The 13,597-nt window shown below is 48.1% G+C and overlaps 1 protein-coding gene across 1 annotated transcript in view; it reads right to left on the bottom strand.

Annotated features, from left to right (window-relative positions):
- The window catches only part of LOC132836732 (chromogranin-A-like), a 21,021-nt gene extending 12,370 nt beyond the window's left edge, over positions 1 to 8,651 (bottom strand). Inside the window, exons 1-2 of the mRNA XM_060856155.1 lie at positions 8,411 to 8,651; positions 3,881 to 3,927 (exon numbers count right to left, since the gene is read on the bottom strand). Of these exons, the coding sequence (XP_060712138.1) occupies positions 3,881 to 3,927; positions 8,411 to 8,456 (93 nt within the window). The 5' untranslated portion in view covers positions 8,457 to 8,651. The remainder of the gene's footprint in view (positions 1 to 3,880; positions 3,928 to 8,410) is intronic.
- Between the last annotated feature and the right edge of the window lie 4,946 nt (positions 8,652 to 13,597).

Here is a 13,597-nt window from a genome sequence, read left to right as displayed (position 1 = left end):
AATTTTCTGCAGAATGAGAAGACCTCCTTCTAATGTGAAAAGATTCTGAAGATATTTGACCACGTGAATACTGAAAGGACAGACAGATTCTCGATCAGTCGGAGAAATCAAGGGAAAGGGCAGGGAAGTGGGTATGAGGAATGTCAGATCAGCCATGATCCTATTGAATGGCAGAGTCGTGTCAAGGGGCTCCTATTTCTGATGGTTTTATAGGACAACACTCCAGGAATGTCGAACAAGGGCCATAGGATGAGGGGATGATCATTTGCAACTCGTGGATTGGAACAGTGGCTCAGTGGTTAACACCATTGCCTCTCAGCAGCAGGGACAGAGTTCGATTATACCCTCGGATGGCTGTCTGTGTGGAGTTTGCACATTCTCCCCGTGTCTGCGTGGGTTTCTTCCAGGTGCTCCGGTTTCCTCCCACAATTCAAAGATATGCAGGTTAGGGCGGATCTGCCATGAGAAATGCAGGGTTACTGGGGTAAGGTAAGGGGAGGATCTGGGTGGGATACTCTTTGGTGAGGACTCAATGGGCTGAATGGCCTGCTTCCACACTGTAGAGATTCAATGATTGACATCATTGGGTAGTGTCACTGGGTCAAAATCCTGAAACTCCCTCCATAGCAGCATTGCGGGATGCTCTTCGGAGGGTCATTGTGGACTTGATGGGCCAAATGGCCTGCTTCCACACTGTAGGGATTCTATGAACTGAGACTAGGAGAAGCTTCTTCAGTCAGAGGGCTGTGAATCTTTGGAATTGTCAGGGAACTGCAGATGCTCCACCATCAATGAAGACCAAGACCAGGAATTTCTCAGGCAGTTGAGGGATATGGGAAGCAGAACGAGAAGGGGAATTGGATCACAAAAATCAGCCATGATCATACGAAGTGCTGGAACAGGCTTGAATGGCGTACTCAGGCCTCTGTACATCCTTTCTCAGATCCTACAGGGGTTGGGAGGTCATGTTGTGGCTGTACAGGACATTGGTTAGGCCACTGTTGGAATATTGTGTGCAATTCTGGTCTCCTTCCTATCGGAAAGATGTTGTGAAACTTGAAAGGGTTCAGAAAAGATTTACAAGGATGTTGCCAGGGTTGGAGGGTTTATGCTACAGGGAGAGGCTGAACAGGCCAGGGCTGTTTTCCCGGAGCGTCGGAGGCTGAGGGGTGACCTTATAGAGGTTTACAAAATTATGAGGGGCATGGATACGATAAATAGGCAAAGTCTTTTCCCTGGGGTTGGGGAGTCCAGAACTAGATGGCATAGGTTTAGGGTGAGAGGGGAAAGATATAAAAGAGACCCAAGGGGCAACTTTTTCATGCAGAGGGTGGCACATGTATGGAATGAGCTGCCAGAGGATGTGGTGGAGGCTGGTACAATTGCAACATTTAAGAGGCATTTGGATGGGTATATGACCAGGAAGGGTTTGGAGGGATATGGGCTGGGAGCTGGCAGGTGGGACTAGATTGGGTTGGGATATCTGGTCGGCATGGACAGGTTGGACCGAAGGGTCTGTTTCCGTGCTGTACATCTCTATGACTCGATGACTCAGCCCCATGAACCTTCACTGTTCCAAGGGAATGTTCTCACTAAAGGTCTGAGGCCAACCCCCTACCTCCAACCTCCACAGGGACAACACTACAATGGCGGGAGCGGGAATACAGTCAGTGCAGGAAATCAGAACCAAATACCAGGAATTTTGGGGAAATATTCAGCAGGTCAGGCAGCCTCTAGGGAGAGAGGGCTCACAGTACAGGTCAGTTCAATGGCTTTTAAATCAAATGAAGAGTCTTGAAACTGAAACATTAATTTGGTTCCTCTCTCCTCAAATGCTGGGTCTGCTCAGGTTTTGCGATGTTTCCTGTCTCTATCTCACACGGGCAGTGCTGAGTTTGAGGAGAGTGTTGGTCGAGACCAGATTGACGGTGAATTAGCCGTCTCCATTTTTTTTCTCGGTCCAGTGATGTCTCAACTTTAAAATTCTCTCCCACTTTTTTCTTCATTCATTCGTGGGATGAGAGTGTCACTGGCCATTCCACATCCCTAGTTGCCCCTTCCGAAGGTGCGGGGGGTTGAGTTGCCTTCCTGAACCCCTGTGCTCCATGTGGTATAGGGACAGCCACACAATGCCCTGAGGGAGGGGATTCCAGGATTTGGACCCCTGGAAATACGTCGCTGATTTCTTCAGAGTCAGGATGGGGAGGGGCTCGCTTGGTGCCAGTCGTTTTCCCATCTGCTTTACCAAGGCCATCCTTGTCATCACAATCCCCTCCCCATCTCTGCAACTTCCTTTAGCCTCATTATCCTCGGGTGGCACAGTGGTTAGCACTGCTGCCTCACAGCACCAAAGACCTGGGTTCATTTCCCACCTCAGGTGACTGTGTGGAGTTTGCACATTCTCCCAGTGTCTGTGTGGGTTTCCTCCGGGTGCTCCGGTTTCCTCCCACAGTCTAAAGATGTGTAGGTCAGGTGAATTGACCATGGCAAATTGCCTGTAGTGTTAGGTGTAGGGGTATGGGTGGGTTGCGCTTCAGCGGGTCGGTGTGGACTTGTTGGGCTGAAGGGCCTGTTTCCACACTGTAGGTAATCTAATCTCAAGCTCTGTGTGTTCCCAACATCCCCCTGATTTTAATCACTTTGCCTGTCTGGGCCTCACACTCTGAAATCTGTCTCCATCCCTGCCTCCGTCCATCTCTCCCTCCCTCCGTCCATCTCTCCCTCCCTCCGTCTGTCCTGCATGAAGGAGCTCCTTAAAGTCAACCTCACTTCTCTCAGTTTCTCCTCTTGTGGTTCAGAATCAGTTATCGGGTCTCAGAGTCACACGGCCACGGAAACAGACCCAACTCTTCCATGCTGACCAGGTTTCCCAACCTAATCGAGTCCCATTTGCCAGCATTTGCCCCATATCCCTCTAAACCCTTCCTATTCATACACCCATCCAGATGCCTTTTAAATGTACCGGTCTCCACCACTTCCTCTGGCAGCTCATTCCATACACACACCACCCTCTGTGTGAAAAAGTTGCCCCTTAGGTCTCTTTCATATCTTTCCCCTCTCACCCTAAACCTATGCCCTCTAGGTTTTGGACTTTCCCACCCTGGGGAAAGGACTTTTGCTAATCACTCTATCCATGATTTTATAAACCTCCATAAAGTCATTCCTCAACCATCTACACTCCTGGGAAACAGAGCCCTGGCCTCTCCCTATAACTCAAAGCCTGAGGAATGGGTGGGAGAGGGGATTATTCCCCTCATTCTGGGATGGAGGGGGAAGCTGCTCTCCTACCCTGTCCCCCCCCTCACTGAGGGATCATTGTATGATAGAGAAGCAATTTGGGACATTCCATGACATTAAAGGCTCTGCATAAATGCAGCTTGCTTCTGTTATTGTAGAGTTTAGATCTGAAAGCTGCATTGTAATAAAGGTGCTTCACAGGAGCACTTAGCAAACAGTAACTGACTGTGAGCCACAGGAGTAGATACTGGGGCAAGTCAGACTGATTTTAAAAACCTGTAGATGCTGTCAGAACATCAGAAATGGCTGGAAAAGCTCTGCAGGTCTGGCAGCATCCGTGGAGAGAAATCAAAGTTAATGTTTCGGGTCCAGAACTATTCTGAGGAAGGGTCACTGGACCTGAAAGGTTAACTCTGATTTCTCTCTCTCCACAGATACTGCCAGATCTGCAGAGCTTTTCCAACTATTTCTGTTTGAGGTTGATTTTAAAGTCCTCTTTAAAACAGGAGAGGGACTGATTTAGGGTGGGAATTCCAGAGTTTGGGGTCCAAACAGCTGAAGGTTCGGCGGGCAGCGGTTAAAAATACAGGAGTAGAGAGAAGACATGCTGATTTACAAACAAGGCAAAGGATAGCTCAGTTACCTTCTCATCTTCCTTCTCCAGCTCAGACGACAGAGGTCGGGAGATCACTGTAAATAAATAAAGCACTGCAGTAAACTATTGCAATTACAGACTTCAGCATTAAAAGCAGAAGGCTGAATGATCAGTTGTGGCAGGAGTTCCCAACTCAAATCTTCCCACTCATCCTCCTCCTCCCAACCTGGAGAGTTTGAGCACCCAAACTCCCGAGTTTAGCAGGTCGGGGGTTCAAGACTGGGTATGGAGGATGACGATTAGATCAGATTCTTTTTAGTGTGGAAACAGGACCTTCGGCCCAACAAATCACAGCAATCTGCTGAAGAGTAACCCACCCAGACCCGTTTTCCTTTAAATGATGCACCTAACACTACGGGCAATTTAGCATGGCCAATTCACCTGACCTGCACATCTTTGAACTATGGGAGGTAACCAGAGCACCCGGAGGAAACCCACGCAGACACAGGGAGAACATGCAAACTCCACACAGTCAGTCGCCCGAGGCTGGAATTGAACCCGGGTCCCTGGCGCTGTGAGGCAGCAGTGCTAACCACTGAGCCACCATGCCGCCCCACAGAAGCATCTGATCTGTGTTGTCAATCCCAGTGCAGTGTGGAGGGAGTGCTCACTCCCTACAGCATGGGCAGGGAGGCATTGCGAAAGGGATAGAGAACGGGAGGGCCACTGTAATGAGTGAAAGAAACAGTGGCTGTACGAGGAAATGAACCATTTTTCAGGCAGATTCAATTGAGACGTTTGGAAGTGAACATGTGCAGGGGTACAGGGAGAATGGAAGTCAACTGGCTGCTTACTTGGAGAGCAGACACAGATAAAGTGGGCCAAATGGCCTCTTTCTGTGCTAGAACAATTTTTAGGTTAGACTTACAGTGTGGAAACAGGCCCTTCGGCCCAACAAGTCCACACCGACCCGCCGAAGCGCAACCCACCCATACCCCTACATTTACCCTTTACCTAACACTACGGGCAATTTAGCTTGGCCAATTCACCTCACCCGCACATCTTTGGACTGTGGGAGGAAACCGGAGCACCCGGAGGAAACCCACGCAGACACGGGGAGAACGTGCAAACTCCACACAGTCAGTCGCCTGAGTCGGGAATTGAACCCGGGTCTACAGGCGCTGTGAGGCAGCAGTGCTAACCACTGTGCCACCGTGCCGCCCACAAATTCTGTAATTCCAAATCAGATGTTTATTTCCACATCTGTAATACTGTCCAGGTCCTTCCCTGTCTCAGCTCATCAGCTGCTGAAACCCTCGTTCGTTTCTTTGTAACCTCTAGACTATCCTAGCACATCCCAGGAATGCAGAGTACTGGGCTAATGGTAAGATTCTTGGTAGTGTCGATGAGCAGAGAGATCTCAGTGTCCAGGTACATAGATCCCTGAAAGTTGCTACCCTGGTTGATAGGTTTGTTAAGAAGGCATACGGTGTGTTAGGTTTTATTTGGAGAGGGATTGAGTTTCAGAGCCACAAGGTCATGCTGCAGCTGTACAAACTCTGGTGCGGCCGCACTTGGAATATTGTGTAGAGTTTTGGTTGCTGCATTATAGGAAGTAGGTGGACTTTTTCCCAGGGCAGAAATAGCTATCATGAGGGGGCATAATTTTAAGGTGATTGAAGGAAGGTTTAGGGGAGATGGCAGAGGTTGGTTCTTTACACACAGTGGCGGGTGCACTGGTAGTAGAGTCAGAGACATCAGGAACATTTAAGCGATTCTTGGATAGACAGATAGAAATGAGTAAATTGAAGGGTATGTAGGTCAGTTTGATCTTAGAGTAGGATAAAAGATTGACCCAACATCAAGGGCCAAGAGGCCTGTACTGTGCTGGACTGTTCCAGGTTCTATGTTCTTTGTCAGAAATCTTTCTTGGTGATTTTGCTCCTGGTATGGAAAATTGCTTGTGAGACAATCTATTTTACTGCATTTGGTCTTTTGTCAAAAAGGTGTGTCTATGGGAGTCATGATTTTGAGGGGCCGGTGTTGGACTGGGGTGGACAAAGTTAAAAATCACAACACCAGGTTATAGTCCGACAGGTTTATTTTGGAAGCTCCAGCTTTCGGTGCCACTATCACCTGATGAAGGAGCAGCGCTCCGAAAGCTATAGAGTCTCCAAATAAACCTGTTGGACTATAAACTGGTGTTGTGTGATTTTTAATTTTGTCCACCCCAGTCAAACACCGGCCCCTCCAGATCATGACTCCCATAGACACACCTTTTTGACAAAAGACAAATGCAGTTGGACAATAACCTGGTGTTGTGTGATTTTTAAACTGTGTTTATGGGTTGTTACTATATTAGAATAGTTACTGTTTAGTAGATAAATAATCCATTATTCTGTTCAATTTTCCAGTTCAGTTAGGCTATTCTAATTTCTTCTCTCGTTTTATTTTAACTATAATGTACGAATAAAGTGTTTTTTTTAAACTTCAAATCTGGTGATTTGACCAATCAAATTTTATCCAAAATGCAACACCCGATACTTGCCTTTAAAATAAGAAAACGTTAGGACGTAGGCTATCTTCTCAATGTTTTGAGGGGGTTTGGTCTGTTCCATATCACTATGTATGACTAAGCAGCACCTGTCACTCACATTGTTACCCTCACTGGTGCCTTTTACTCCTTGAGGTGATATCTTTAATACCTCCACTTGCAGACAGCCAGCCAGACCTCGACAAGTCAACTCTGCTTCAGAAGAGACTCTTCCAACTCCACTCAATAGTTGCTTTGAGTTACATAAAGATACATTTCCTGTTACATTCTGTGCAGACGGAGCACTAGCTGTTTCAGACACACGGCATTGGGGGTACATGTGTCAATATCAGAACCCCTGCAGATCACCGAGTTCCGATTCAATTTAACCTACGCCAGATCTGGAAATGTTTTATTACCATCCTCACACACACCAGATGGTCAGTCACTAAGCGGGAAAGGAAACAAATAATTTGCAATGGAAATAAAGCGGGCGTTTGAACTCTTAAATGACATCACCCATCGATGAATTACTTTCTCAACCTTTACCAGGGATGGTACAGTTCACAATTTGTTCCTTTCAACATATCATCCTTTCTGATTTTCTTTCCAATTGCCCGAATGAGAAGGGAAGGAATTGCACACAAATGAAGACAGGCAGAGGTAGAGAAGGGGTGGCAGGGAACAGAAGGACAGCGATTGAGAGAGAAATAGAGAAAGATAGGGAGAGTTGGGAAGGAGACAGGAATATAGAAAGATACACAGAGAGAAACATACATTGGAACAAAGAGGGAGATAGAGAACAGACAGGAGGGGGGAGGGGAGAACAGACAGGAGGGGGGAGGGGAGAACAGACAGGAAGGGGCGGAGAACAGACAGGGGGGGAGAACAGACAGGGGGGGAACAGACAGGGGGGGAGGAACAGACAGGGGGGGAGGAACAGACAGGAGGGGGGGGGAGAACAGACAGGAGGGGGGGGGGAGAACAGACAGGAGGGGGGGGAGAACAGACAGGAGGGGGGGAGAACAGACAGGAGGGGGGGGAACAGACAGGAGGGGGGGAACAGACGGGGGGGAGGAACAGACAGGGGGGGGGGAGAACAGACAGGAGGGGGGGAGAACAGACAGGAGGGGGGGAGAACAGACAGGAGGGGGGGGAGAACAGACAGGAGGGGGGGGAGAACAGACAGGAGGGGGGGAGAACAGACAGGAGGGGGGGAGAACAGACAGGAGGGGGGGGGGAGAACAGACAGGAGGGGGGGAGAACAGACGGGGGGGGAGAGGAGAACAGACAGGAGGGGGAGAGGAGAACAGACAGGAGGGGGGGGAGAGGAGAACAGACAGGAGGGGGGGGGAGAGGAGAACAGACAGGAGGGGGGGGAGAGGAGAACAGACAGGAGGGAGGAGGGGAAAGGGGGGAACGGGAGGTAAAGGGGGGGAAACGGGGTGAAGCCGCGAAGGGAAAAACGGGGGCAGAACAGAGGAGCGGGGCTAGGTGAACAGAGGGGGAACATAGATGATGGGGGAGACGAGGGGTGGAGGTGAGACAGAGTGGGTGAGCGGGGGGGGGGGTCGGTGAGACAGAGTGGGTGAGCGGGGGGGGGGGGGGTCGGTGAGACAGAGTGGGTGAGCGGGGGGGGGGGGGGGTCGGTGAGACAGAGTGGGTGAGCGGGGGGTGGGGGGGGGTCGGTGAGACAGAGTGGGTGAGCGGGGGGTGGGGGGGGGTCGGTGAGACAGAGTGGGTGAGCGGGGGGTGGGAGGGTAACCGAGGCTGTGATGGTCAGTCTCAGGAGCGGTGACCAGCCCCTGCCGCTGTCCGTGGTGCTGAAAGCGGGCTCCGCTCTGTCTCTGCCTTTGGCTCCAGGCTCTGGGGGCTTTTTTTTTAAACAAACCAGAAATTAACCAGCAGAGCACACAGCCCTGAGTCTGCACATTAGACAACACGCTCGCTGAATCACAGCAACCGTTCGCTTTGGACAAGTCCAGTTAACTATTGCAGCATTTTTTTTAAAAAAATCCAAACTCCTGTTTGCAATAAAAACTTACCCTGGGAACAGAACAGAATCCAGGCCAAGAAAACCTTGCAGACCATCCTGAACGGAGTTGGCAGTTGAGGGGGGTAATTCTCTCTTTTTAGGAAGAGGGGAGGGAGGGGGAAAGCTGGTTTGGACTTGGTGTCAGAGGCAGTTTACAAAGATAAAATAATCTGGAAGATCAGCGGGAGGATTTGGAATGATTTTCACGTAGGAAGATGGAAGAGATGCAGGGAATGATGACACCTTCGTCCTCTCCTGTTATAACGAAGGTCTGAAGGCGCCTGGGACCTTACAAGGATTTTGGTTAAATAGCCAGACCAGAGGAAGTGATGTCAGTCCAACTCCAGGAGCTCGCTATGCAAATCTTTAAAGGGATTTTCAGCCACCCTTTACTGTCCCCCGGCAGTTAAACATAAATCCAGCTGCTGCTAGGGGGGGAAAAAAAAAGGCTGTTGTGGTGCCGTGATAGTGTTCCTACCTCTGAGATAGGAGATCCCAGTACAAGTCCAACTCGAGGGGTGTGTAAATACCATCGAACTGGTTGGTTAGAAAATATCAAAATTCACCAATGGTGCTATTTTGTCCCTTTGCCTGATATTATTAAATTGGAAAGTGTGCAGAAAAGGACTTACAAAGGTGTTACCGAGATTGGAGAGTTTGAGTTATAAAGAGGCTAGGACATTTTTCACTAGAGATTAGGAGGCTGAGGGGTGATCTTGTAGAGGTTTATAAAATCATGAGGGGCACAGACAAGGTAAATAGCAAAGGTCTTTTCTGTTCTGAGGAAGGGTCACGACTCGAAATGTTAACTGATTCCTCTCTCCACAGATGCTGCCAGACCTGCTGAGCTTTTCCAGCTATTTCTGTTCTTGTTTCATTTCCCTCTGGTTAGGGGGGTTCATAAGCAGCGGGCATCATTTTAGTGTGAGGAGAGAAAGGCTTAAAAAGCACCTGAGGGGCAACCTTTTCAGACAGAGAGTGGTTCGTAAATGGAATGAACTGCCAGAGGAAGTGGTAGATGCAGCTGGAGTTACAACATTTAAAAAGCATTTGGATAGGCACATGAAAAGAGAGGGTTGAGAGGGATATGGGCCAAATGCAGGGAAATGGGACTAGCTTAGTTGGGAAATCTGGTCGGCACAGATGAGTTGGGCCGAAGGGTCTGTTTCCATGATTCAATGACTTTATGACTGCATTCAGAAAGCAGAAATGGGTCTGCTTCTACAGAGTTTATTCTATGTCTCTTCCCAAACCTGTTCAACTGAATCTCCCCTGAAAAAAAATCTTCAATCTGAATAGCAATGACCACATTATATTAGTTGGTACAGTTCCTAAATCATATTCCTGGTAATACAAAAGGACTTGGGTGAGTTTCAACTGAGGTATTCAAGAGGGCAATGGCTGATTATTTAAATAGGTTTGCAAGGTTAAGAAGAAAGGGCAGGGGACTGGCAATAAATCGATAGCTTAGACTGCTAGTGCAGACACGATGGGCTGAATATCCTCCTCTGTAACAATGCTGTGATTTCTTCATCCAAATGACTAGCTCTGATGGTTCAAATATGGTTATCTTGAAGTGGGTAACAGGCTGGAATCTAATTAAGGGATTTGGAGCAGTTTATAGAGCTGAATCACTTAGAGGTGATTGTAATGTGCAGATCTGGTCACAGAGTTTGAGCTGTTCTTTAATTGAAAACCATTAATTTTAATTGGATTTTGAATTTGCATAAGAAACACATCAAGATTATCTACAGGGTATACATTCCACTGAATTTGGTGAATGCACACATCAGATTTCTGGCAGCTTGCACAGGTCTTGATAAATCAGTTTCCGAACGGAAGTCACAACATTGACTGATTCCACCAGAGAGAACAGAATGGACCCCCTCTAATGCGATCACATCCTGCCTGTACCGAGGGGACCAGAACTGCTCACAGTATTCCAGCTATAGCCTGACTAACTCTCTATATGACTCCAACATTACCTCCTTACTCTATGCATGACTGATGAAAGCGAGGACTGCAGATGCTTGGAGATCAGAGTCGAAGAGTGTGGCGCTGGAAAAGCACACAGCAGGTTAGGCAGCATCTGAGGAGCAGGAGAGTTGATGTTTCGGGCATAAGCCCTTCATCAGGAATGAGAAGAATCATCTTATTCCTGATGAAGAGCTTATGCTCAAAACGTCCGTTCTGCTCCTCAGATGCTGCCTGACCTGCTGTGCTTTTCCAGCGCCACACTCTTCAACACACGTCTGATGAAAGCAAGTGTCCCGTGTGCCTTCTTAACTATCCCAAGCACATGCGCTGCCAATTTCAGGGATCTGTGAATAATTACCCCAAGATCCCTCTGTCTCTCTGAACTACCCAGTGTCCTGCTGTTCATTAAATACTCCCTCATCTTGTTTCTTCTTTCAAAGTGCATCAACCCACATTTATCAGGATTAAATACCATCTACCACTGGTCAGCCTATCTGACCAACCCATTTATATCTTCCTGTAACCTACAACCATCTTCTTCACTATAAACCACTCTCACCAATCTTGGCGTACTCCACAAATTTGCTTAACATTCCTCCCACATTTCCATCTATATCATTTATGTATATAATGAACAATAAGGGTCCCAGTACACCGCTGGATACTGGTCTCCAGTCACTTAAGCAGCCTTCTACCACTACCCTTTCTGTCCTATTACTAAGTCAGTTTCTAATCCACCTCACAACGTTTCTCTCGCCTCCATGTGTTTTAATCCTCTCACTGATTGAGGAACCTTGGCAAAAGCTTTGCTGAAATTCATCTAAACAACAGCGACTTGAACTTCCCTCATCCACATCCACCATCACATTTTCCAAAAGTTCAACAAATTTGTTCGGAATGGCTTCCCTCTCATAAAGCCATGCTAACTATCCCTAATTAACCCATGTGTTTCCAAGTGGGTATTAATTCAGTCCTTCAGAATTTTCTCCAATCCCTACCACTGACATGAGACTCACTGGGCTGTAATTTCCTAATTCATCCCTACCACCCTTTTGAAAAGGTGGAATCACATGAATAAGCCTCCTGTCCTCTGGCACCTCCCGTAAAGCCAGAGAGGAATTAAAAATTTGTGTCAGAGCCCCTGCATTTCCCTACCTCACCTCCCACAGCAGCCTGAGATGCAATTCATCTGACCTCATACCTCACTTTGTCTGTATTGTTGATACCAATATGTACCACCACCTCTAACTCCTCACCCTCCCCTTTCTTTCAGTGATCCTGGCACCAGGGAGGCAATGCGCCATCTTGGACTCACGTCTTTGGCTACAGATCCGCCTGTCTGCTCCCCTGACGAAAGAATCCCCGATAACTATTGTTCTTCCTCCTCCCCCCTTGGACAGTCAAGCTGCTTGTGGTGCCAGAAACTTGGCTCTGACTGCATTACTCCCAGGTACCATCACCCATGTTCAGCTTCCGAATGGAATACCAGTCGGTGAGTGGGAGCCCAGGATCCTGGCCTGTTCTTTCTGGACTTCTTTGTTCTCGTCCCCTCAGCTGTGGTGTGACCACCTCTCTAAACGTGCTATCCACGTAACTCCCAGCTTGCTAGATGCAGCAACCACTGGTCGAGCTCCGATTCCCAGAACTCCAGCGACTGCGGACGGAAGCATTCCCCTGCACGTGTCGCCATCAGGGACACTGGCAGTGTTTGGGAGTCCTCAGACGGGACAGGTGAAAGGAGATCATCCTTTTCCAAAAGGTGTATCAACACCAAAGCCCTGGAGTGTTGGAGCAAGATATCATTCTTAATTTGAACCTGACAAAGCTCAATAATTCAACAGGGGCTGACAGCAAAGTCTTCAATGTCAAGTCTCGGCATCGATTGATTCAGTATAACTGTAACGCCACAAATCTGAAGATTGAAAAATTTACTGCAGTGCAGCTGATGGCTAGCAGGAGACATTGGTGTGCCCACCATTAGTGAAGAACATCACTAGCAAATGCAAAATAAGGAGTTAGCATATACATTTGGGTTTTTTAATGGCCTTTGGACATTCCAATAACCGTGTTCTGTAGCATCATCACCTCTTAGACACAGCCTTAGAATTAGAGGGGGTCAATTCAGAACAGAAATGCGGAGACATTTCTTCAGCCAGAGAGTGGTGGGCCTGTGGAATTCATTGCCGCAGAGTGCAGTGGAGGCCGGGACGCTAAATGTCTTCAAGGCAGAGATTGATAAATTCTTGATGTCACAAGGAATTAAGGGCTACAGGGAGAATGCGGGTAAGTGGAGTTGAAATGCCCATCAGCCATGATTGAATAGCGGAGTGGACTCGATGGGCCGAATGGCCTTACTTCCACTCCTATGTCTTATGGTCGTATGGTCACTGCTGTAGGGAGAATGGAGTATAGGTGGAGAAGTCAACGGTTCCAGTGGTCAATACAGCAGCCAATGTACCAAACAGAACAGACAGCAGTAGGAGGGCATTGCAGGCTTGATGGTAAAGATAAACAGCCCATGTGAGTGGCATTTACATCTTCCAGCCCAAAATCTACCCCCACCCCAACACTCACACCCCCAAACCTACATCTTAACATTTGCCTGTGTTTTTGTTTTTGCTGCTGTTTCCCTATTATTTACTATCTGTGCTACTTAACGCTGTGATCTGCCTGTATTGCTCGGAAGACAAAGCTTTTCACCGTGATACACATGATAATAAATTCAATTCAAATTCACCTTTCCCAGAGTGACAAAGGGGCAGTGCTCTGAGAGCTTGTGATTCCAAATAAACCTGTTGGACTATACCCCGGTGATTTCTGAGTTTTTCTGGAGTGGGCACCCCACTGGACTAACTAAAATTCATTTCTGTTTTGATTTGGTCCTGAGGCAGGGTGACATCTGAAACGTCGACTTCTCCTCCTCCTGATGCTGCCTGGCTTGCTGTGTTCTTCCAGCCTCCCACCTGTCTACTTTGGATTCCAGCATCTGCCATTTGTTCTTTTGTCTCTAACCCTGCAGGGAGTATGAAGCCACTTTGCACACAGCGAGATCACGCAGGCAGCAGTAGTGGCCAGGGAGTCTGTTTGAGAGATGCTGGTTGTGGGGATAGCTATGCTGCTTTCCTCTGAAGTGAAGGCTGTGGGATTTTACTGCTCTCGTCTGTGTGGCCTTCTGGGTAACGTCTCACTTGACGAGAATCAGCTCAGACTTTTTTTTGCT

This window comes from Hemiscyllium ocellatum, chromosome 47 (assembly GCF_020745735.1).
Source record: "Hemiscyllium ocellatum isolate sHemOce1 chromosome 47, sHemOce1.pat.X.cur, whole genome shotgun sequence".
In the NCBI taxonomy this organism is placed as follows: domain Eukaryota; kingdom Metazoa; phylum Chordata; class Chondrichthyes; order Orectolobiformes; family Hemiscylliidae; genus Hemiscyllium; species Hemiscyllium ocellatum.
Note: the sequence above shows the minus strand (reverse complement) of the source record. Positions and strands in the feature narration are given on the sequence as shown.